The sequence below is a fragment of the Glycine soja genome, chromosome 9 (genome assembly GCF_004193775.1).
Source record: "Glycine soja cultivar W05 chromosome 9, ASM419377v2, whole genome shotgun sequence".
Classification (NCBI taxonomy): domain Eukaryota; kingdom Viridiplantae; phylum Streptophyta; class Magnoliopsida; order Fabales; family Fabaceae; genus Glycine; species Glycine soja.
In genome coordinates this window covers 41,006,756-41,031,511 of record NC_041010.1, presented here as the reverse complement: position 1 = coordinate 41,031,511, position 24,756 = coordinate 41,006,756, and the positions used below count along the sequence as shown (strand labels likewise).

The window sequence follows — 24,756 nt, the reverse complement described above, 5'->3', positions numbered from 1 at the left end:
AAAGGCTTCTTAAATCTTAATGGTTGCACGATCGTATCAAATTTCAATCCTTCAAATATATATTAATACTTTTAAATTAGATTCATTAACATTAATAATTCATGCTGAAATAAGATGTAAAGTCACTCTTTACTTATATTTGATTCTTGCTCTCGCTCGTGCAATTACTTTTATCTTTTTCCAATCAACTTGAGTACTGGCAAGGATAGCTGGATTGGTGTAAATGCTAATTTCCATTTTGTTTCACCATTTTCTACTTAAATCAAAGGTAATACTTTAACATAATTGAAACAAAGGTTTCTTCTTGGTAGGATAGCCCACCCACCCAGTCGCTCATCCATCCCCACTTTGCAAGACGTCAAGGCAAGGAATACAAAGTTGTTAGAACGTAGCTTTCACAATCATCTAGCAACTACTAATTCTTTTAGGCTCATCGATAGGTGTTAGTTTTTTTTTTATAAAAAAAAATGGGTAGATAAAGTGTTGGTTTAAATGATAAAAGAATAAATGTTAAAAAGTTAATCACGGAATAACGAATTTCAAAATTTAGATTCCTTTAAATATGGAAAAATTAAGTTAAAAAACATGACAAAAAACTACATATGAAAAAAAAGTATGAGGCCCCATATTCTTAGGTAAGTACGAGTCCCATTTATTGACTATAAAAGTGGCCAACTCTATCGATCTATCACGAAGCTGCAACTTGTAATAGGCCATTGTGCCTAAGCAATGCATCTGGTGTTGGTTCTCTCCCACGGAATTGCACAAAAACCTGCACAGCAACATTACATGTTTCAACACATTAGATAAACATAGGAATACATATATTGATTATGAATTTGTCTTAATAAGAAAGTGGACAGAACAGGTTAAGTTGTGATGTAGTGTATTCTTACATCTAGTGGTGGCTTGCCACCTCCAAGAGCAAGAATGGTCTCCCGGAACTTTCGCCCAGTTTCTTTAACAGCCTGCGTACGTATAAAGACATGATGATCAATATCAAGCATGTAACAACTGGTCAAGGAGGAACAACCTAACACCATGGGTCCAGGATAACTGACATCACTAAGTTTCACTGTTATAATAAATACTTAACCGTTCAAGAATTATTTAGAGTTTGCAGGATCATTACCAACCAAGGAAAAAGAAGCCAGAAGGGAGTGAGAATATATATATAGGAAACATATCTAGTGAGAGTAAAACAACAAGCTAGGATAAACACCGATCAAAACTCAATTAATTTCACTGAATTCTGATTGCATATCCCCCACAATAATGTAGGATAAACACTGCTAATTTAACCAGTAGTAACTTTATTGAAGTGTGATTGTTCATTATGATGCCAAAATTATTGTGCTTTACAACACACGTGGCATACATAAATCTACAGATTTCCAACAGTGCCACTAGTCTATCTAATAAACAATAAATTAGAAAAGGAGCAAAAATTCATTTTTGAGATTCCATTGACATGACTTTGGTCATTTGATGATTTGAAAGATAAGTGACATCAACTTAGTACTCCAATCGTGGGAAGTAACATCAAAATCTCCCTTGGGATTAAATTGATGTCAATTTCTTTAGAGGACTAAGTCCATATCACCAATCTTTCAGGGACCAAATGATGTCAAACCAATCTTTTAGGGAACAAAATGGTAGTTTATACTCAAGAGAGTATAGGCAATACAAGGAACAGAAAAACATGGAAAATAGAGGATTTTGAAAATTAAACGCAAAGGCAAGCCCCTGAACAAAAAGAAAAAAAATATACCTTGTCATTATCCAATCCAGCATCCTCAAATGCAGAGAAAGCATCTGCAGACAGCACCTCAGCCCACTGCATAACAGACAAATTCACCATAAGATATAAATAGTTCTTTCTCCACTCATTGGATGGACAGGGAGAGTTCTATAAAGGAAAGGGGAGTCTACCACAATTATAAAAGAAAAAAAAGTGGAAAACACATCCAAAAAAGATCCTCAAGACAAAAAATGTGAATCATCATTAAAGCAATGCAGAATGTACCTTGTAACTATAGTATCCAGCTGCATATCCACCTAACAAAAGCAAAACCCAGAATAAATGAATTTAGTTTTGTTGAGACACTAGCATAATTACAAAGAGAAACAAGAGGCACATCAAACCTGCAAATATATGGCTAAAGCTGCAAAGGAACCTATCCTCTGGTAATGGAGGAATCACTTGGGTTTTCTCAGAAACTCTGCGGTCAACATCATAGATTGACTCAGGTCCCCCTGGAACATATTTTGTATGAAGTTCCAGATCTACACTTGCGAATTTTAACTGCAAATTATATTTAAGGACATAGATTAGAAGGCATCAAGGAGAAACAGATATTTTAAAAATATAAGCATAACATAATACAAGAAAGGTCAGAATTAGCATTAAAAACTAGGAACAATTAACATTAGATTGAAATACCTATATGAAGAAATGCAATTATAACAAAAAAAATTGGAAAGAACTAATGGCATCAAAAATAAATTTTAGTCCATTCTTTAGAAACAAGCAACCACAGAAAGAAAATATATGGGGTAAAAAGTAAACCATTGCAGATTACACTGTGTGTGTAAAACTGATAGAATATGGAATAAGGGATGGGAGACCCCTATCTCAGACTGTTTCTTTAGACTACCAAACCCATGTGGACAAAGTAGTTATCACATAATAAAGTTCTGAACTTGAATTGAAGTAGTTCTGCTTTGATAGTACAAAACCCATAAGTTGCCATGGTGAACAAGACAAGAACATAAATTGATAAGTAAATGAGAGTAACACATGCAACTTTCAAATAAAATCTAGAAAGGAATAGCCAACCAAATACATTCATACTGACCTGTCGAAGACTTAGAGAGCCAGCTCGAAATGTCCTAGCAGCAACAAGCTTCAAATATACTTCTTCAGGAAGACTCTCCCCAGTATCAAAATGCTTTGCAATACCCATTAAAGTTTCTCTATAGAAACAAAAGAAATGCCATAAATATTAAATACAACATACATTATGCTCTGGTTAAAAAACCATAATGTTACTTTATGAACAGAAGATAGTAATATGAAACCACCTAATATTAGCAGTTAAAATGGATTCGGTCACTCAACAAACAAGCCTAAGAATGCCCAAGTACCCCATAAAGGTGCAATGGAAAGAAGTTGAAATGTTAAATATAAAAGCAAGAACAAGCAATGCTGATATGACGGATAGTTGGAAAGAATCAATTTTCCAAGACATAAGGCAAAAGTTAATCAGAAGACACTGATCAAAAAGAGGATCAATCATAGCATATAATAATATATATGGTTGGGAATAATACGTAAGGTTCTTTCTTCACTCTGGTTATGGCAAGAGAAAGGATGAGAATAACATCAAAGTAAGACAAGGGTATAAACCTCACGTGGAAATATTTACTTACCTATGGTAACACCAGTTTTCCATGAACTGAGAAGGTAACTCAACAGCATCCCACTCTATCCCTCTAATACCAGCAACCAGACCCTCATCTTGCTTAGTAAGCATATGTTGAAGTGCATGACCAAATTCATGGAAAACAGTCTCAACCTGAGAAAAATGAAAAGAAAAAGATAGTGTAAGCCATTATGAATTTATAGATAAGTGCACAAATTAGGATAATTCTATAGATTAAGAATTGCCAGTAACGTATTATATCTCAGTTGATATTTTATCAGGCCAAAATTTTAATATTTTTTATTTTTATGAAAAATTAAATATGAGCAACATGATAACCCAACCCAATCCTACCCGAACTATTCTGTTTTCCATTGCATACTGTTTATGGATATTTTGATTGCACTGTCATCAAGATAGTGTAATTTAGCTTAAATAGCCTGGCAACTCTTTTTAATCTAACAGATAATGATCATAGCAAAAATTATAAAATAGACAAATGCATCATGTAAAATTGAGGTTACCTCACGGAATGTCATTAGACTTGGCTTGTTTCCTACTGGAGGAGTTTGATTGCACACCATGTGAGCAACAGGCAATCTTGCTGAGGTACCATCGCGCGATAACACACGACTACGAGCAAAGACTTCATCCATCCATGCACCTTGCCTTTTTTCAGCAGGACGACTATAAGGATCAAAATAAAAATACGCAATTGGACTACCAGAAGAATCCTTAACACAGAAGAACCTAACATCATTATTCCAGACCTGAATAACAATACTTGTGTTAGGAAGTTTATAATAGATGCTCCCCCTACAAGAATCAAATCTGAACAGAAGGGAATCTAGTTTACCGGAGCTAGACCATCAGCTGGCTCAATTTCAATGCCAAAAAGTGATTTTGCAAGGTTAAAGAGTCCATCCATAACCTTTGGCAGAGAGAAAAAGGGACGCAGTTCTTCCTATGAGATACAGCAGCAGAAGCATGAGCATTTCCAAGGCCAAAAAAGTGTTTAACATAAAAAAGAAAAACTGACTCATTAATTAAAAGTAATAAAATCTTGTTGAGCAGCAGGTATACTAGTCAATGGTATGAACAATGATTAGCAAACCATAAAGTGTCATTAGAGCATTCAAGTAGCTGTAAGTATAAAAAGTATTGATTGCATGAATAATTCTATGCAAAAACAATGTATTTAATATTAAATAATGTGGAATGGCAAATTAATCTTTCTTCTAATCATTCAAAATCTCTTTATTGTCCAGTGTAACAGTTAATTAACCATGTTTTCTTAAAGTGGTTTTTTCTAAGTAATAAATGAGAGAGAGAGGGAAAGAGAGAGAAACCTCATTAATATCATATTTTGACTCACGTAGCCTCTCACTCCAAAAGGTAATGTCCCAATGAGTCAAATCACCAGCTTCCAATGCTCCCTGACTTTTGGAGAATTCCTTAAGGTCTTCAATATCTGCAAGGAAGAAAGATGCAACACCTAAGTTATTTCCTGATTAAAGGAAGACACACACACCTATATATAAAACCAAATGTAAATAGACAAATACAGTCACTTATAGCATATATGCCTATTATGTGTTGGATATTAGAAATCCTTCCAAAAGGACATCTATTTTGGAATAGGCTTAATTATGTTTTTAGTCCCTGAAATTTGAGGTGAATTTGGTTTTAGTCCCCCAAATTTTGAAAATATGATTTTAATCCCTCAAATTTGAAAATGCACGGTTTTAGTCCTTCAAATTTACTGTCTAGGGACTAAAACAGTTTTGAAAAAATCATTTCAGTGCCTCAAATTTAGTGATCAGGGAATAAAAATGTGTTGTTTTTTTTTAAATTTGAGGGACTAATAAAAGGACTTTCTTTTTTATTTTTTTTAATTTGGGGGACTAAAACAAAATTCATATACAATGCATTTTCCCCATACATAACTAATAAAAAAATAGAAACTATATATACAATTTAAAGCCTAATGCAAATACACATAAGAAACACATCTTATATACACAATACCTTGCACTGCAGGATCCCAGGAAGCCCTGCGAAGCTTTTCAAGAAGTTCTTCTGCTTTATCAACAGTTGCCATTTTGGTTGCCATGCTAACCTGAAAGATCAATTATACATTAGGTCATTAGCAATCTACAACCGGATTGTATTCTTAATATAGCATATGAATCATACCTCGGCATAGTTATTGTAGTTTAGAAGCTTGGCCTTTTCCAACCTTAGCTTTAAAATTTGATCAATTATTCCTGTATTATCCAAATCTCCACTAGATGCACGTGTTACATATGCACGGTAGATTTCCTCACGCAAAGAACGGTTGCGAGCATGTTGCATAACAGCAATAAAACTAGGAGCATCTAATGTAATTATCCATGGCCCATTCTCAGCGGTGGCATTTTCATGCCCCTGCATGTGCCCGTTAAGTAATCAAAACTCAACATAGCTGATTGTCATACCTTCAGCAAATAACAAAACATGTCAACATGACATACCTTGGATACTGCACTCTGTGCAGCCAACCCAAGAGCAGTGGCAGGTAATCCTTCAATTTCCTTCTTATCAGTGATTAGCTTTTCAAACTTCTTTGTTGCATCCAGAACATTCTCCCCAAACTTTTGTGATAACTTTTCCAGCTCCTATGGATAAAATCAGGACCGAAAATAAAAATAAAAATAAGAGAAATGCACCATTAATTGAAATTCTGTTAAGTTATGAAGTCCAATCACTTTGCTTCTGGAATTTGAGCACAATAAAAGCACTATTTAATCAAAATACATTACTTGGTTTAATTTGGAGTTGGGATATTAAGCAAAATCCTCCACTGGCATGAACTGCTAATAAAATAGGGATTTAAAAGTGCTAATAAAAGCTACCATTTATGTTTGTTTTTAGTTGTTAAAATAGCACACCTGTTCAATTTTGTTAAAACTTTCTCTTTTATCATCTTCAAGAGAAACTCCATTAAGAACCGCCTCCTTTATTTGGCCTGCAAAGGCACAAGTATTTTGTTATTTGGTAAATGTAAAATGGCAAGCCCCAAATAATACATATAGATTATAGAACGGTGAATGAAACTACAGTTTGAGATTTAGCACGGCATCATGAGTATAGATTATAGAAGTTCTTCAACAACATGTAATACAAAGTAACACAGATATTCCATATCACAAGTCAAACACCAAAAACTAGAGCACACACAATACGTCTCACACACTTTGAAGCTCAGCATCAAATTGGCAACTAAGCAGATCAATAAATCAGAAAATTTTACACCAACTACACTCCCAGCATCTTTCATCTTATTAAATGAAAGCATAGAAGCTGAGTAGCAAAGTTGGGATACAACCCATAGCAATATCAAGCAACTTTAAGCATAAAAAACATGGCAGTACTCAAATAAATCCACATCACAAGAACAGCACAGCTGAAAGACATCTTGATAACTTACTTTCAACAATACGTTTTCGAGCATCACTGAGTGTCTGCCAATCAGGAGACTCCTGAATGGCTTTGAATGCATTATAAATAGGTTTGCTTTGACCCAGTCTAAGCTGAAACTTAACTTTTTCTGCCTGCAAACAAAAAAGTTATCCACTAATCCTTCTTAGCACACCAAAGCTGATGATGACCTCATAATCTGAAACACACACAAGATATATACACCCCCCCCCCCCCCACCCCCCCTGAAAAAAAAAAACGAAGTTCATGCCTCATGTGTTAAAACTGAAGACTTTTAAAAAAATTTGATAAATTACAACATTCCTACATAATCTTTTAAAATCCACAAGATTTTTTTATGTTAAAATAGTCTTTTAAATCCTGATCCAATACCCCTAAATCCAAGAAAGCGTTACACCATGCCCCAATAGCACAAAAAAAGTAATACAAAAACATAATACTACCCACCAACAGAATAAAAGATCAAAAATTGCACAAATACACATAAAAGAAAAAGCACCCAAATTGTTTCATTTTATTTAAAAACAATACCTGTACATCTTCAATAGCAGAACGTAGCTCCGAACTATCCTTAACAGACTTTAGATGATTGATCATGCCCCAAACTACAGATAACCGGTCAACGATCTTCTCCAACGGTTCCACCAACTTTGGCCACGACGGTTCCACGTTCCGTTCGAGCTCCTCCAATTCACTTTCCTACATAAAAAAAAAAAAAAAAACTCCCAAAACCTCGAATCAGCCCCGACCCATTTCCTGAAACCCGAATCAGAATCCAAAACGAGAGAAAAGGAGGGAACTTGTTATTATTGTTACCAGCTTGCCGAGGAGGGCGCGAATGCCGGGTCGCACGTGTTTGGGCTCGACGACATCGAAGGGTGGGAAGTCGAAGTTCTGCAGAAGAGGATTGCCTTCGACGGCGTCGTTTAGCGGAGAAGAAGCAGCCATGGAGGGAGAAAAAGAAGAAGAGGCGCGAATAGGGGAAGTGGACTTGCGGAGTGTGTGGAGGCAGAAGGAGAAGGAGGAGGACCAGAGGGGACAAGGGTGGGATTTTGGGAATTGTTTGAGTTGTGAAAGGGAACGAGATAAGAGTGGAGAGATGGAGCGAGAGAAAGGAAGAGTGAGGGTAAGGCGTGTTGCCATGAGAATGTTTGCTATAAGAAGGGCACTCACTAGAGATGACCGTCTCATTTTTTGAAAAGGTTCTGTATCTCTATTGAATGATTTTTTTTGTCAGGTTCGTGAAAAATCTCTTCCGTGTGGGATACTTTTGTTTCTTTTCTTTTTTCTGAAAGATATACCAAAATAAATTCATAAGATTAATCCTCAGAAATTAGAATACCAATTAAGGAATAGCATAATTTCTCTCCCCATAAATATTATTTTATTCACATAAGTCAAGAATCAAATCTTCTCTAATGTTTAAAGCATTCAAACTACTAATCACTCTGTCACATGTTATGGGTTTTATTTTGTTATTGTATTATAATTATAATTATAAAAACTAGCCTCTTTTAGAACATCTAACTTTCGATGATTTTTATTTGTCATTTTAGTGATTGGCTACTACTACGAAGAATTTACACGATTTAGTAGAAGTTAATTAATTACTCACAAAATGATTAAGATTCTAATATTTATTGAGAAGTGTTTGTATTTACTATCTGTCTATGTCTTAACTAAGATTGTTTTTTAAAAATATTTTTGTTGGAGAAAAAGTAATTATTAAGTAAAATGTTGAGGGATTTTTTTTCTTTTTAGTATCAGATGTAATTTTATTTTACAGAAGTAATTGATAGCATGTTTGAATTTTACATTAGAGTTTAAGAATATAAGTTGAACAAAAGTTGCAAGCAATGAACTTTAAAGAATTCAAATGTAGTAAGGTATTTCACAACTTCTAGACTTGAGTCCTAACTCATCTTTAAGGGAGTTGTAAATGTAATGTCTTTTTTTTTTTTTTAATTCTAGAGGTTTTTCATTGAATTCGGACACCATCTCTTCTCTCTTAAATTTCAATCAGCAGAGAAAATAAGTTTGAGTTTCCCTCGGATCATGATTTAGATTTTTCCAATGTAAACCAAATACGCAATATTCAAATATGCTAAGGGTTGTGACTTGTGAAGATTTTGTTTAACTTTGGCTCGATGTGATGATTCTTCCCTTGTCTTGTTTTGGTTTTGCAACTGGTCATTGAAATGACTAGTTTTTTTCACATTTTGCATTGGGATGACAGTATCACTATAAGGTTGTATATCAAAACTGGTCATTGATCTCGGAATACCTTATGAGGTAAAAGAATTCGAATCAGCGCCGAGCTGAATTTTATGCAGTGAAAGATGCTGGTTGGACTAATGGGAGAATATCAGCAATTCTTATCATACTGGTTATCACTCCAAATGAAGTAGGGAAAAGTAGTCTTTTAATCCGCAAGTGCAATTGCAACCGCAGCATTAAGTTTTGTATGATTTCTAAAACCATATCTCGACCGTAACTACAACCGCATTAGCCGTATTTATCCGTAATTTTCTGTAGTATCAAATATCATGACATATCAGTAACTGCAATTTTAAACACTCAACCAGCTAGTAGGTATTATAGAAATTTGGTCATTTTAAGCCTTTACTGCATATATTTATGATGTATCTATACATAGATCAAGTTTTTCTAGACTCTGCATATAAAGGCTCCTGGCTAATGCTTTTTTTATGCTATCCTCTTTCATGAATCAGGAAAACTGATCATCTTGAACTGCTTGCCAACAAGACCAGATTACTGGTATCATTTTGTATCTCTATCTTTTTCTATTTTGTAATATGGAGTTTAGAATGGATACAGATGTATTTTGGGATGCACACAAATGAAATTGAAGTGAAATCTGGTGGACTTTTTCATTGCACTGTTGTGTTCAACTGCCTTGTCTCAAATTAAGATCAATAAATGCCAGAAAAATTAAATAAATAAATTCATGAGAAAAAAATTAGAAGAAACCAGAACACTGCACATCTGGTCTGTGGTATGTCTTGAATTTATTTAATTTGAAAGAAGAATGCTTTTGAGTTTTGTTAAAAGTGCATATGTCTAATTTGAGGTTAAATGCAGTATGATATCATTTTAACCTTTATGGTTATCAGGTTTCAAAGTCCAAAGCCATTACATTATCAATCACTAGCTTGTCGGATGGTAATAATTTCAAATGATTCGAGGAATTAGGATAAATAAAGGAATCCAGCTATCTTCAATTAGCAATGGAAATTTTTCTTTTATTGTGCTGATCAAGCCAGCTTACTAGCGTAGCCAGCTTACTAGCGTAGCTTTTCCGGGAAATGAAACATGATATGATTTGACATAAATGTCTAATGGAAAATTTTCCTCTCATTTGTTGTACTTCATGGTTTCTTTATCAAAACCAATGGTTGGAAATTGTTTTGCGTACTCCTCAACATCATGGCGAAGCTTTGCAATCTCTGACTGAAAGTAAGAAGATGACTGAATTGTGGCCAAGAAGTCCTTCAATTTTGATCCTGATTAAAATAAATTAATCAGCAACTATATGTTAGTTTATTCAAGCACTTAGCAACCCTCAGCAACTCAAACCAACAGTGTCCAGATAAAACACACACAAACTCAAAGGATATTGAAGATTTAGGAACCTTTTGTCTCTGACTTGATCTTCACAGCTAAATTTACAGCTGCATCAAAAAACTCTGCCACCATAACAAAATCCTCCTCAGCAAATCCCCTAGAAGTAAGAGCAGGAGTTCCTGAAATCCACTAGAACTATTAAGATCAAGTAAATGAATAATGACACCAAAATCAAAATATAAAACAACGAAGACCCTATACCCATTCTGATACCACCAGGAACCATAGCTGACACATCTCCTGGAACTGTGTTTTTGTTAGCTGCAATGTGAACTGATTCCAACACCTTCTGAACTCTGGAGCCATCAATACCCTGACAGAGATTTTGTTTTTTTATAAAAGAACGTTAGTCTCACTTTAATATTACTGTTAGATGAAAATTACAGCTATCTTTTATGAATCCAACATAATGTGTTGTTACTTTTACAAGGATTTACAATTTCTCTTGAAGTAAATCATGACCATGGTTAGTTATCAGTAACTTCAATTCAGCTTTGTGACAATAACAAACAAACAATTAGCGCTGAATGTTATAATTTCGTAACATAGTATATTTGAGGATGCTTGAATGAAAAGTTGTAGTTTACCTTGCTCTTCAGATTCACCAAAAGTAGATGATTCTCAGTTCCACCAGAAACAAGCTCATAGCCCTTCTCACTCAGTGCCTGCATATTTAGTGTTAGAATATAAGGCGTTAGTTTCCTTGATCATTCAAGGAGACCGACCCTTTGTTGTAACAAAATCTATCTTCTGTGACAAGAGGCTGCTAAGTTCTTTCTGAAATACCTGTGCAAATTTTGAGCAATTACGGAGAACCTGCTCTTGGTATGCTCTATAGTTTGGAGTTGTAGCCTGATTCCACACATGGAAAAAAAAAAAAAAAACAGGACATTATCACTTGGTGAATATGCATTACATTCCATACATTTCCTTAATATTCAATTGGTATCACTCAAAAACCATGCCACTCCTCAGACAAACACTTTTTACTAAGCTCAAATAAAATGAATAAGACTTAAGTTTGTTTTTAGTACTTCAACTTTTTCATATTCCAAATTTTGGTCCATTAATTTTTCATCAACATTTTTAGTACCTCAATTTTTTTTCCTATTTTTATTGCTCAAGATTAAGGGCTTTGCCCATTTTTAGTCCCTCATTTTTATATTTTTGTAGGGACTAAAAATGATTAATTTTTTTAAGGACTAAAAATGTTGACAGAAAAATAATGGAGGACTAAAAATTAACTAATAAATCTTGAAGGACTAAAAATTAGAATCTAAAAAAATTGAGGGACTAAAAAAACAAGTGTAAAATAAGATAATCATATGTACCTGCTTCAATGCAACAGCTAAACCAGTAATAGAGTGGAAGTGAGGACCACTTTGCAGTCCAGGAAACACAGCTCTATTGATTTTGTCTTCATAGTCATACATCACCTTCAAATAAGTTAGAAAAATTAGTGTTGCTGTTTGGCTCATGCCATGAATTTACATAAATTTTTGAAGACTAGCACAACATGCCAAAATCATGAAAACAGAACTTGATAGATAGTATAAAAGCCAAAAGTATGCCAAAATGTCAAATAAAATTTGTCCAGGAATACCTCTTCTCCTTTTTCGTTAATTTCTTTTACCCCCTTCCTGAAGAAGATCATAGCTCCGCGAGGGCCACGGAGTGATTTGTGAGTTGTGGTAGTCACTACATCTGCATAATCAAAAGGTGAAGGGATAACACCAGCTGCAACTAATCCACTGATGTGTGCCATATCTGCCAACAGCACAGCTTTCTGTTTATCACACACCTGTAACATGCTTCACAAGTTCAACCTTTGGTGTTCCAAATAACCATTCAAATTTAAAACCACAAATTCCAAGAAAATCTAATATCTATCTATATTTAAAAAATCATTTTGTATAATCAACAAGTTACCTTGCGAATGCGTGCATAATCATACAGACGTGCATAAGCTGTAGCTCCAGCAACTATTAATTTTGGCCTGAAGAGTTTCGCCGTACTCTCCAACTGCATTTCAAAGTTGTTCACGTCATAAAAACATACACAAGAGTGGTACACAATAATATATTTCTGATCTTAAGGAGCAAGAACAGAATACAGTGCTGCCAAATTGATAATTGGATCACTTGTGGCTACTGGCTAATTGAGTTTGAAGAAATTTAATAACTGAGTAAATTGTAATGGAGAGAAACAGGCTCTCTTAAATGAACTCAAAAACATTAAAAAATGAGGACTGAGATCAAGTTTACAAAATTGTCTACTAGTTTGTGCAGAGTGACAAATCTTTTATTATCATTTTTCCACGACCAGATTAAATTATTATCTTTCATTTCTAAGTTCTAAACTTTAAGCTCCAAGGAAGTTCATTAAACTAAAACATCAAGCAAAATGGAGCCATTCTTCACGTAAATAAAATGAAATATCATTTAAGTTGGTTCTAATTAGCCTTTGTGACAACTTGATTTGAGATCTTCAGACTATCAGATATCAGTTTTTGATAATTATGACCTGCTTGAACCATGGAACTGTTGAGCTCTTCAATCTGTATGTATGCCGCATGTAACTGAACTCACCACATGTATATCATGTAAGTATCTTACTCCTAAGAGCCAGTTTTCAGTGGACACTTTTTTTAAAAAAACAAAATCAGCAAATACTTCATTATATATGTAAAACATAATGGTACCAGAGGTACTCAATAACAAATAACACAGCCAATATCCAGCTAGAAGCTCGGTTGACCTATATTAACACCGCAACTAGTATGAATATAAGCTAACCAATAAAAAAATGGCTTAATTACTAATTTGGTCCAATTATTTTTTCAAAATGTTCAATTAGGTTTTTCTAATTTTAAAAACTTCAATCGGGTCCCTTAAATTTTAAAGATGTTTCAATGTGGTTGTTTACCTCTAAATGAGAATGATGCCTTACGAACAGTGATATGTGATGGTTAATACAGCCACCACATTTATTTTTATTTTTAAATTAAAAATATAATTTAAAAATAATATAAATATAAAAAGTGGAGCCACTACTATAAGATAAAAAAAATGCTTAATTACACTTTTTTATCTTTAGTCATAAAAACTCTTTTTTTAGTTCTTGTACTTTAAAACATCACATTCTGATTTTTATAATTGCAATTTTTTTACCATTTCAGTCTTTGCAGTCTAAAAATGCTTAATGTCTTTCTTAGGGCTGTTAAAAAACGTGAGCTATTTTGAATAAAAAACAGAAGTGAACTGTTCTTTAGTTTAGCTCCTTGTAAATCAAACTGAACGGTAACTTATGTGATTGAAAAATGTGAAGTTCAGTTGATTTTTTAAAACCTCTACAAACTGAAACTGGCGGTGAAATTGGAGAAGCAACTGGGATTTCTTCTACTTGATTACTTGCTGCGCATTCGCCATCCGTACACGTGTAAACACCATTTTTTGAATTTTTCTTCCTCCATATCAAAATATTCTCAGTATCAGCATTCACTTGAGAGAGAGAATTGTTCAGTGCCTCAAAATAGCTATTGTGGGCTGTTCGTACATGGTTTCAATGTTATTCATAAGAATGGACAAGGTGTTTTGGTTGTAATAATGGCTTCGCTGTTATACGATCATAAGAATTTTCTTCCACCAATACAGGATTCTAAACTTTGTTTTTTGAATCAACCTCCGTTTACTGTCTCTACCTTTGATACCCCTGGGTTAAGGTTTAGGTTGTGCACAAAAAAACCGCCACTTTTTTTGTTCGAAGCAGCAAGACACAATATTATTTTTAATTATTTTAGTTTTTAAAATTATATTTATTTCATTATATTTTTTAACTCAAAAGTATTAATAAAATTAACAGAGCCTGTCCAATTTTAAAAAAATAAAGAGAACAAATTAAATGTTAAGCCTAAAAGAACTAATCAAGAAATGAGGATTATTGCCAAAGGATATATTATATATGTTATTTGATATCTACAGAGAAAGTGACGTGATGTGACAAGAAAAAAAAAGAAAAAAAGAAAAAATAATGATAGGGTGTTTAAAAAAAATGAAAATATTCAAATATCATGTCTTATTATCAAAAGGATCAGGACCATGGTAAAACTAAAAGGATACATAACCTGATCATAGTCAATGTGTCCCGTGTTTTCGTTCAGTCTATATGGCATTGTCTCAAAAAATAAGGAGACTGCAGATACCTTATTGGTGTCAGTCTGCATTGTGAAAATAGTAACTATATATTAATTTTTCATCATCAGGATAGTGAAATGGAAGACAATAAAATAGTGAAGAGAGAACAAGAATAAACAAAGAAATAATGATAGAAGGCATTATAAATGTCTGTAAATTATAAGAAGTTTTGAGTGATATATATATATATATATATATATATATATATATATATATATATATATATACTGTCAATTGCTTAAACAGAACAGTTATAAATGAAAATATTATCAGAATATTGATATCAAATTTCCAATAAACTACACGTATAGATTTCTTTATAACAGGAAATGAATGATTGAAGTTGATACTTGATAATACCTGGTATCCATGAGAAAGATGCCCTCCATGTGGTAGATCAAGTCCCATGATTCTATCATGAGGTTTTAGCAATGCAGTGTAAACTTGAAAATTGGCAGAAGAACCAGACAGAGGCTGCACGTTCACTGCAAATTAGGGGTAAAAAAGACAAATGAGGAAACATGCAATGTAATATATATTTTTAAAAATTAATATACTCAACCTTAGAAAAGCTAATGATGTCATGTCCATTTCTAATTCAGAGTTGAGTGAAAAAGAGATATGACTCAAGTTGAAATGAAGCACAAACACAAGAAATGTGTATACTTGTATGCTTAGGACAAATCAACTACCATGTATACTTGCATACAAGGGGAAAAAAGTTTAGTCTAACCAAAATTAAAATGATATTCTTTTTTACCTCCCCATTTAGCCGGATCCAACCGAAATGCTTCCAAGGCACGTTTTTGACATAGTGTTTCTGCCATGTCAATATACCTGAAATAATAAATAAAGATCCACAATCTTTGAATACCGACACCCAATTATACTATTCAAAATGTCAACACTATATATATGTCTGTATTTATTGGCTTCAAATTCCACAAAATATCATGAAAAGCGCACACACAAAGTGAAAGTGAAAGTTTGACATACTCATTTCCCCCATAATATCTTGCACCGGGATATCCTTCATTCCGAGTGTTAGTAATGATAGAGCCAATAGCTTGCATTACAGAGACAGAAGTGAAATTCTCGGAGGGTATCAGTTCCAGTCCCTTCACCAAAAGAAAATCAACTAAATCCACCATAACATGAACTGCAAAGTTTTAACAAAATTCACCCGGCCCACAACAACGTACTATGCCAAATATTTCAACATAGAAACTAAAAATTAAAAATAGGTGAAGTCTTTCATTTTCTTTCTTGAAGTTCATTATGCCAGTAATTATGCAAGCAAATGACGTAAACACGACGCTGGAAAGTTATGTATACCTTCCATTGTCTAGCTTTTTCAAGCTCAATTATATCAGCAATCTCAGGATCAACAACCTCAAGTGGAGCATTCAATTCCTTTGGCCACAGCAAAAGGCAACATTCTCAATCGAAAACATCATGAATTACAAGTGCATTGGAATAAGCTCAATATTACATGTGTCAAATCCAAAAGTCTATTGCATGAAACATGAATTATAAATGATGATATCATTTATAATCAGCTTATATATACCGTATCACAGCTTTTCTCATTGTCGTACGCAGCTTCAGCAGGCAAAGAGGACTATGTTAAAACAAGAAAACCCCTGGTTACGATAAGGTTCAAAAATATCACTAGGATTTGGTCTGATTTGATTTGAATTGAAGAGGGAGGACGTAAGTACCTTGTAGTAAACTGAGCCAGCATTGAAGAGAGGACGTAAAGGCTTGTTGAAGGAAGATGAAAGCCTGCCAAGTGCCATTGCCATTGCCATTGCCATGTTACTATGTTAGAGACAGACAGTATTTTATATGTGAGTTTGCAAGTTTCTTCAGTTTTAGTTTTTGTCATTTTGTTTCTGTCTCATGCATTTGTTTGGCGGATAGTAATGATCCACTCCATACGAACAACAATAATTATTCAAAATTTCTGTGAATGTCATTCTGTTAAAATAGTGTAATTTGTAAAATGGAGTTTTTTAAGAAACTGCATGTCTGCATGTATTGTTTACAGGAATGGGATGCAATTCTTTCGTAAAAATTATTATAGATGACGAAACTTTTTTTTAATGCGATTATATTGCGCTAATTTTCAGTTTCTAATTGTATTTTCTAAATCATTTTTTTTAATAAGATCCTATAAAGAAAATTGGTGAGCACTGAGCAGATGTTTGTGTTTGTGCACGCACATCGTTTTGAGTGGAAATATTGAACCTGATTCTACCATATCAATACAATACATTATACTTAATTTGTCGATATATAAAAAAATAACAATACAATATTGTCAGAGAACATTACTAAAACAGGCCAACATTATTTCTTGGCCACAAAGTGGCCCTGTCAACACACTACGTTTCTTCTCTCAAATTAATAAATGAAGAGAGCTGAACAATTATTTGATTATTGAAAATTATGTGTGTGTTTGTAAAGCTGTTTCCCTATCCGTTACACGCGTTTCAAGACATCAACACAGAAGCGACAACTTGTTGTTTGCTTTTAAGAAAATGCTGGTTACGTTTGGAAAAAGCATAAACCAAACACATTGTATATATTTCTTTTACAAGTATATGGTAACTATGGTAATGATCATGAGACAAAAAATATTTTTTTTACACCAAAGATTATATTTTTAAACAATTGAAAATCCGTTTTGTGTCCTTTTTTAAGAAAAATTATTTGATTTAATTAGTCAACCAGCTGTTTTTTCTACAGCATTAGTCAACCTGTTTAAGAAAACTAAAACTAATGTTTCTGAAAACCAGAAGTCCGAGTATACCCATACTACACACGAACCCCATATCACTTTTGTTCGGATTCATTAGATGGGGCGAATACATGCACTAATTCTTGTGATGAGTAATCACTTTTAATTAAACTACATAAAATCAGATAACATCTGTATGTCATGGTTCCTCAATTAAATGTCGACAAATAATTGTTGCTTAAATTTTAGATAATGTCATTCAATAATTTAATTCATTTAAAAAGCAAAAACTATAGAAAAGCCGACAAATAAGTTTTTTAGTCTAAAATATGCTAAGAAGATGAAGATGACATGTGACAAATGAGGACTAGGTGAAAAAGATTGTTTTATATATAATATTGATAGCGGTAAAATTTAGGTTAAATTGATAGTCAAATCAGATAAGAATGGTTAAATTTTTTTACTTTATAATTTGTTTTCAAGAGAATAATGAGGATTTTAATAACATTTTAATTCTTGACCAACAAGATTTAAAAAAAGAAAAATTACAAATGCTTTAGAGATAAATTGATGCAAAAATTTAAAGAAAAATCTTACAGGATAAGTTGAAGCAAGAGCCATCTCCCTTAGCGCACAAATCATGCACAACGCAACACCTTGTTGTTCGCGCTAAGCACATTATCATTGCCCTTCTCGTTAAGTGCAACTGTCGTGCTTATCGCGGGGTCGAGTAAATTTTAAACTAACTAAGGTATATAAAAGGAGGAGCAAATTAAGGAGAAAGACACACCGAGATTCAAAACTCTCTATTGAAAGCATCTCAAATAAGAGAAACCCTCTATATAATCATTTCTTCTCTCCTTCTCCATCCCTCTTCTTCTTCCAACTCCTTCAATCCCTAAAGTGTAAAGCCTCTCGTGACAATGAAAAGCTAAATCTCTCATTATTGGGAGCCTAACGGTCAAACCCTTGTGAAGTAATTATTTCCTATTTTCTATTTAATCCAATTTCACTTTTTATTAGTCCTTTATATGCTTATTGTTATTGATTGTAGTATGATAACTCATACTCATGCATATGTTTAGGATTTAGGCATTGAAAAATGTTATTTTTTAAAGAATTATTTATTTTCTAAAGATTGTGGATAAAAATTAAGATAATTTTAGATAAAAAAAAATTATTAACATTACATCACAAATAAAATTTGATATGTTAGACCTCAACACATTCGACTTGGAGAAATACCTTTGATAGGAAGGAAGACCTACAAAATAAAAGATTCTGACCTTTAAGTAAGAATATATATCAGGAAAGAAAAACAAGTATATGCTTAGTAAGACTTGTATAAGCAAAAGAGAGAATGAGATACATGTTTGTTGCCATGTGTGAGTGTGTGAGCAAGTAGTGTAGAGAAATTTGATGAAACTTGTATTTATATTAGTTGTGGAAGGGTGTTGGTCCTTGTTTGTAAGGACTGTTGTAGCCTTGTAGATAATTCTCGCCTTATAGATAATGGTCGAAAACTTGGAGATAATGTTAAAGATAAATATTTGCTTACAAGTGAAAGGTAGAAGATAACGTGTCTTTATAAATAATTTAATTTTTGTCAATAGAAAAGATATTTAAATACATTTAAATATTAGTTAGGTTAGAGATAATCTCTTTTTTGGGAGGCCCGAGTTATGTGATCGCACTCTTATAGTAAGACTAACATGAAGGATGGACATGTATCTCTAGGTGTCATGATGTAGGTTTATGAGTTTTGGACACAACACCAATCAAAATATTAACACGCTTAAAACTAAAAATTGACACAAATAAAAAAAATAAAATGATTAATTAAACCATAGTTGATATTTACATTGGTCAATCACTCAATACCAGTTTTAAAGCCTGTCTAACCGATGCTAGATTAACAATTATTTGGATGATAACTAAGAGGGAAAGGAATCCAGCAACATGTGAAACAAGGCAAGGTATAAGCTACTAAACGACACCAAAACCAAGGAAGAAGGTGCTGAAGTATTTTCAGGCTAACGACACCATCCTCTGCTTCATCTTTTCACCACTTGGTACGGAGACACGATGTGTTTCCAGGTCCCAATATCACATCCCCCATTTCTTGTGATTCGTTGCTCTTTTTGCCATGCTTTAAAAAATATCTTTAAATAACAATTTCGTTTCTAAAAATTAAGGTTTATTTATTTTAGTCTTTTAAAGTTTTTTTTTAATTTATTCCTGACAAAAGTTTTTGTGTGAAACTACTGTGTGATTATCACTCCTGATAATAAGTAATGATGTATATAACGGATCTCTATGTCTTTATGGTTGTAATCGGTTTGACTGACACAATTAAAAGATGAACCATAAAAATGAGTGGTTGAGTTTGATATAAGAGAATAAAGTTATAAATTTCAAATAGATGATCATAGCTTAAAATTTGTTTCTTTCCTTAAAATTGATTTTTTAAACCAAAAAAAAATTGTGACGCAAATTATTTCTCACATATTTCTATTAAATCAAATAACACAACATATTATTTTTTTTCTATTTTATTTTTCTTTTTTCAAATGATCTCTCTTCTATTTTCATCAATCTTATTTCTCACCTATAAACCCAACATATCCTATGTCCTTTGTAATCTTACTCTTTTTATTTTTATTGACAAAATGTTCCTGTAATCTTAATTATGCTGAGAAGATTTCCACGTGTTCCTTTTAATGTTTCATTATTATTTAACAAATGAAAATAAAAAAAATTAATTAAAAAAGAAATAAAGGGGTCTAAATGGTGGGTCGCGCCGTTTTCATTTCGTCTTTGATTTTATCGTCATTTCTTAAGATTTCCTAAGATTATTTCATCACTTTCCTAATATTTCCTAATTTTACATCATTTAAATCATCTTTGAGTTAATATTTTAAAGCAATCAAATTTGACTTTGTCATTTGATGAGAAGATTATCCAAAATGACGTATCAATTTCTTATTTATTAGAACATATAAAATTGTGTTGATGGTAGAAATAGATCATGGATTTAAACCACTCGCTAATAAAAATTAATGTATTAATAATTGATATTTAGTGACAAAAAATATTATTATTTTATTTCTTATAATAGTAGTATGCATAATTCCGATCTGAAGATGGAGAGATTTTGAATATTAATTATTTTTTTTATAAATAATTAAAAATAAAATATTGCATCAAGTGGACTCTTTGTGCCTATGTGGGAGGGGTTTTGGGCTTGTGATGTAATGATTTTTTATGTTCTTGTAAGTTTTGATCAATTTGGCACATCTTGGCAATTGTTTTTTATTTAATCAGCCAATAAAGATTTTATTAAATGGTACAGGTTGTACCTGAACAGAGAGTGTAAAATATTTAAATATATCACTTAAGAGAGATTTGATTGAGTGAAAGAGAATAAAAAAAATATTTTTTTTAAAAACTAAAGTAAAAAAAAAAAGGAATGGAAATCACATTAAATAGTGAAAAAATCTTCTCATTTCTCACTTGTTTGAACACAACCAAATCATTGCTTAAGCTTGTCCCACCAACCCAATAACATTCTGGATTTTGGCAATTGTTTCCTGCATCCTAATTCGAAATGTAATTTACATTCTGGATTATATTTTAGAAAGACTAATTTGTAATGTAAAATTAAATTTTGAATTAAGCTTTTTCGGAAGGTTAAAAGGGTACTTGAAACAATTGTCCCACATCTTGTGTTAAGTGGGTTCTTATATTAATAAATTTATTTTGTTTAAAAATTTTAAATGAATATATTGTTGTAATTAAGAGTTCATAAACAAACAGAAAATTTAAGTTTTAAGAAAATTGAAATATAAAATAGATTTAAATTATAAGATTTGGAAATTTTATTTAACTATATTATTTACTCAATTAGTATTTTTATTTAAAATCTTAGGAAAATTTTAGTTTTTTAATGAAAATTTAAAATAATTAATGTTTTAATTTTCTAAAGTAAATAATTTGAAAACATTTTTTTGGTACATCATTTGAAAACAAATATTAAGATATCACAACAAATAAAACATAATATAAACTAAACTAAAATATGTGAGAATTAATGAAATAATCAGCACTGAAATAAGTGAAAATAACAATATTTTAGATTGAGATGAGATTCAAAGGAGCACAAGTTGTGCTATTGGGTTGGGAGTACAAACTTTGATCTATGAAATAATATAATCCCTCTAATATAAAAACATACATTTTTTTTAATTCAGATGAGCACAAGTTTTTGTTTTGAGAAGGGTGAAAGGAGAAAGAAAAGAAAGAGAGATTACAAGTTTGAATTCTTTAAATATTATTTATAATAAAATTAATATTTATTGATAAGAAAATAAATTATTCTTATGTAATGATTAATATTGTTTGCACATGTAGGAAAAAGAAAAATATAAAATCAAATTACTCGTAGTTTTTTTAGTCCACATTATTTATATTTTTATAATTCGTACCTACCTTTATAATGCATATATGAGAAGATAAATGCATATCATTTACATTTTTATAATTCGTACCTATCTTTATAATGCATATATGAGAAGATACATGCTTGCATTGGTCCCCTACTCTGTTATCTATGAGTCTAAACACCCTACTGTGTTATCTATGAATCTAAACAAAAAAACCAGGTCCAATACAAATTAATATTCCCACACCATTAACATGAAGTTGTACTTCCACATGAAGACACAACTTCATGAGCATCTATGAATCACAACCAAAAAAAACTCAGATTTCGATAGAAACTTTCCCTGTATACACAGTTAGTGTCCTCAAAGTGGAACGCAAGAAGTCCCCACAGACAGATACAACAGTAGGTGTACCAAACTGTGGTTTGTTGTGGAGCTTGAATTGTACCAAAATGATGATCGATCACATGCCCCATTCTTGTGATTTCTTTTGTCTCTTTGAATTCGTTTAAATTTTTTACCCATACTTTTTATCGAATGTTTCTGTTACTGAATGGTTTAGAAAGAAATTATTTTCCTCGGAATTGATTGCCTCATATTGAAAAGCTTTGATTTACCCTTTGTCAATGACACCAAGTTGTATTTCTAATTTGTACATATGATGCAATATAGGTACTGGTAACTTTTATTGGGAGCATAACTAAAAAAGCCAAGTAGTAAAACTATTATCTATCTTTATTCGCAGTTGTTTTTGTAAGTAAAACTACTCCTATCTGTCTCTTACCCTTAAAAAATAAAAGTAACTAAGAAACATAATATAAAAATTTGAGAAAATAGTTTATATGTTGGCCGTATAAAGAGTTATGTTATCATCTGATTCAATTAGAATTTGACTTAAATGATAGTTTATTGACTTTGCTTAAAAATTATTCTTATGTAATGGAGATATAAAATTAGCTTACTGGTTAGAGAATAATGAAAAAAGAAGAAAAAAAAGAAAAGTCATAAATTTAGATTGTAGCTCTATCGATATTTCTAATAAAATTAACAAACTAACCCTTTCCTTTAAAAAAATAATTCCTATATAATAATTATCATCGCTTGCACATGTAGGAAAAACAAAAATATAAAACAAATATGACGGCCACCTAACAATTTTTCTGTTTTCTTTTCACCACGTGTTTTCTTTTACATTATAAATTTTTTAGAATTTTATTGAAACAGATACGCATGATTGAAATGGTTAAATTTTATAATAAATATTTAATATTTAATTAATTAATAGTGTAAAAATATATATTTAAAATATAAAAAAAGATTGAACGCATATTATAACAATTTTTCTGTTTTCTTTTCACCACGTGTTTTCTTGTACATTATAATTTTTTTAGAACTTTATTAAAACAGATACGCATGATTGAAAAATAGATAAATTTTATAATAAATATTTAATATTTAATTAATAGTTTAAAAATATATATTTAAAATATAAAAAAATTGAACGCATATTATAAAAAAAATCTTATAACATTTTTATGATACATTCTTATTGTTACATTACTCATTTTAGTTATTTTTTATCCTCTTCCCATCTCTTTTTAATTTGTAGAAAAATTAATGTATAACTATAATTTTTTATTTTAAAAAAATTCGAAATCCGTTTTATGTCTTTCTTTAATTATTTGATTTAATTAGTCAGCCTGTTTGAGAAAACTAAAATTAGAATTCGAACTTTGATCATGTTCGAGCGAAGAGTGGGAGTGGAAATAGTAACTATCAAATAGAAAGAAAAAATTCGAACATAGCCCATTCAAGTTGGGCTAAACCCATGAACAGAGGTATGCGCCTACATGGGCCTTTACCCGGGAAAATGCTTTTATAGCACAAAATAGAGACAAATATTATAAAAATAATACGCTAGAAGGAGGGCTTGAACCTCCGACCTTGTGGTTAACAGCCACACGCTCTAACCAACTGAGCTATTCCAGCTTATTATTCAAAGTGTCTACTTTTAGTTAGAGAAAAGATACTTCATACATAAACATAGAAAATCCCAGCTACTTTTTCCCTTCTTGATCTCCATGTAATATTTATTGGACACAGCAAATCTTTGTCCAATTGGATTCATCCAATTGCAGCTAAATAAATTTTCCTTTATTCTTCTTTTTTGGGGTCTGAATTTGTCTTCGTTCTCTGTCAGTTAAGAAAAAAAAAACAATTTTATACAGATTTGCAAAATGTTTTATGGTTCATCTACTAAAGAAAAAAAAAGAACCCTCCTTTTTTTTCTGCTGTAAAAAGATACTTATAAACATATCTTAGTACAAGTATTAAAATTCATGACTTTAAATACTAAATATTTAACTTAGAAAGCTCATCATGAACCAGATTTATAGTTCACTAATTAGCTTACTTGGTAATCCTCATAAACCTTGGAGGCATGTGATAAAGAAAGTCATCATAATTGATATGTGCTGTAGCCTGTGCTTGGGTCCCTCATGTACAACTCACATCATAACCATCTCTTACATACACAATATATATAGCTAGGCATATAAAATTTTCAAATTCGTGATGATAAGTATATTCTGGGTCATATGCTTAATCGATTTTGATTATTATCACTATTCATGTTACAGGGTAAGCACACTTGATAGCCATTTATGGTTACGGATGTAGTGATCAAGCAATGCCTACAGTAAAATTTTCACCAACACACAGGAGCCAAGCCAGTGAATTAATGAAAAAGAATGTTTGATAAATCACATTAGATTTTTTAAAAAATTATTTAAAATAATGAAAAACCAGATACAATGCTTACAATTTTA

The 24,756-nt window shown here is 31.9% G+C and overlaps 2 protein-coding genes and 1 non-coding gene across 4 annotated transcripts; all 3 read right to left on the bottom strand.

Annotated features, from left to right (window-relative positions):
* Window positions 1-493: 493 nt before the first annotated feature.
* On the bottom strand, window positions 494-8,096 carry LOC114368935 (probable cytosolic oligopeptidase A). Its single transcript, XM_028326232.1, has 17 exons — window positions 7,722-8,096; window positions 7,437-7,604; window positions 6,895-7,018; window positions 6,356-6,432; window positions 5,939-6,082; window positions 5,622-5,852; window positions 5,454-5,544; window positions 4,775-4,896; window positions 4,282-4,389; window positions 3,950-4,195; window positions 3,433-3,578; window positions 2,859-2,976; window positions 2,146-2,305; window positions 2,027-2,058; window positions 1,772-1,837; window positions 897-968; window positions 494-772 (listed from the first exon to the last, which is right to left on the bottom strand). Exons 1-17 carry the CDS (start codon window positions 8,094-8,096, stop codon window positions 689-691), a joined length of 2,364 nt encoding a protein of 787 aa, XP_028182033.1. The 3' UTR covers window positions 494-688.
* A 2,028-nt stretch (window positions 8,097-10,124) lies between these two features.
* LOC114368937 (serine hydroxymethyltransferase, mitochondrial-like) lies at window positions 10,125-16,584 on the bottom strand. Of its 2 annotated transcripts, XM_028326233.1 has the most exons (15): window positions 16,465-16,584; window positions 16,314-16,364; window positions 16,079-16,156; window positions 15,740-15,861; window positions 15,504-15,580; window positions 15,104-15,228; window positions 14,674-14,766; window positions 12,480-12,572; window positions 12,154-12,351; window positions 11,882-11,986; window positions 11,337-11,402; window positions 11,138-11,215; window positions 10,752-10,863; window positions 10,559-10,669; window positions 10,125-10,429 (listed from the first exon to the last, which is right to left on the bottom strand). In XM_028326233.1, exons 1-15 carry the CDS (start codon window positions 16,558-16,560, stop codon window positions 10,281-10,283), a joined length of 1,554 nt encoding a protein of 517 aa, XP_028182034.1. In that variant the 5' UTR covers window positions 16,561-16,584; the 3' UTR covers window positions 10,125-10,280. The 2 variants fall into 2 exon arrangements, with proteins under 2 accessions (XP_028182034.1, XP_028182035.1); XM_028326234.1 differs by lacking the exon at window positions 16,079-16,156.
* Window positions 16,585-23,843: 7,259 nt separating this feature from the next.
* TRNAN-GUU lies at window positions 23,844-23,917 on the bottom strand. The gene has a single exon. It is a non-coding gene; the product is annotated as a tRNA-Asn (tRNA).
* Window positions 23,918-24,756: the final 839 nt, after the last annotated feature.

What these genes read in the sequence shown, in the direction of transcription:
- LOC114368935 (XM_028326232.1), bottom strand. Translation starts at nt 8,096, where the DNA reads ATGAGACGGTCATCTCTAGTGAGTGCCCTTCTTATAGCAAACATTCTC. An exon ending in CTGCTATTGAAGATGTACAG is followed by an intron (nt 7,019 to 7,436) that starts GTATTGTTTTTA and finishes TTTTGTTTGCAG; the next exon opens with GCAGAAAAAGTTAAGTTTCA. An exon ending in CAGCTGATGGTCTAGCTCCG is followed by an intron (nt 4,196 to 4,281) that starts GTAAACTAGATT and finishes ATTGTTATTCAG; the next exon opens with GTCTGGAATAATGATGTTAG.
- LOC114368937 (XM_028326233.1), bottom strand. Translation starts at nt 16,560, where the DNA reads ATGGCAATGGCAATGGCAATGGCACTTGGCAGGCTTTCATCTTCCTTC. An exon ending in AAAAAGCTAGACAATGGAAG is followed by an intron (nt 15,862 to 16,078) that starts GTATACATAACT and finishes CTTTTGGTGAAG; the next exon opens with GGACTGGAACTGATACCCTC. An exon ending in ATCTTTCTCATGGATACCAG is followed by an intron (nt 14,767 to 15,103) that starts GTATTATCAAGT and finishes TTCACAATGCAG; the next exon opens with ACTGACACCAATAAGGTATC.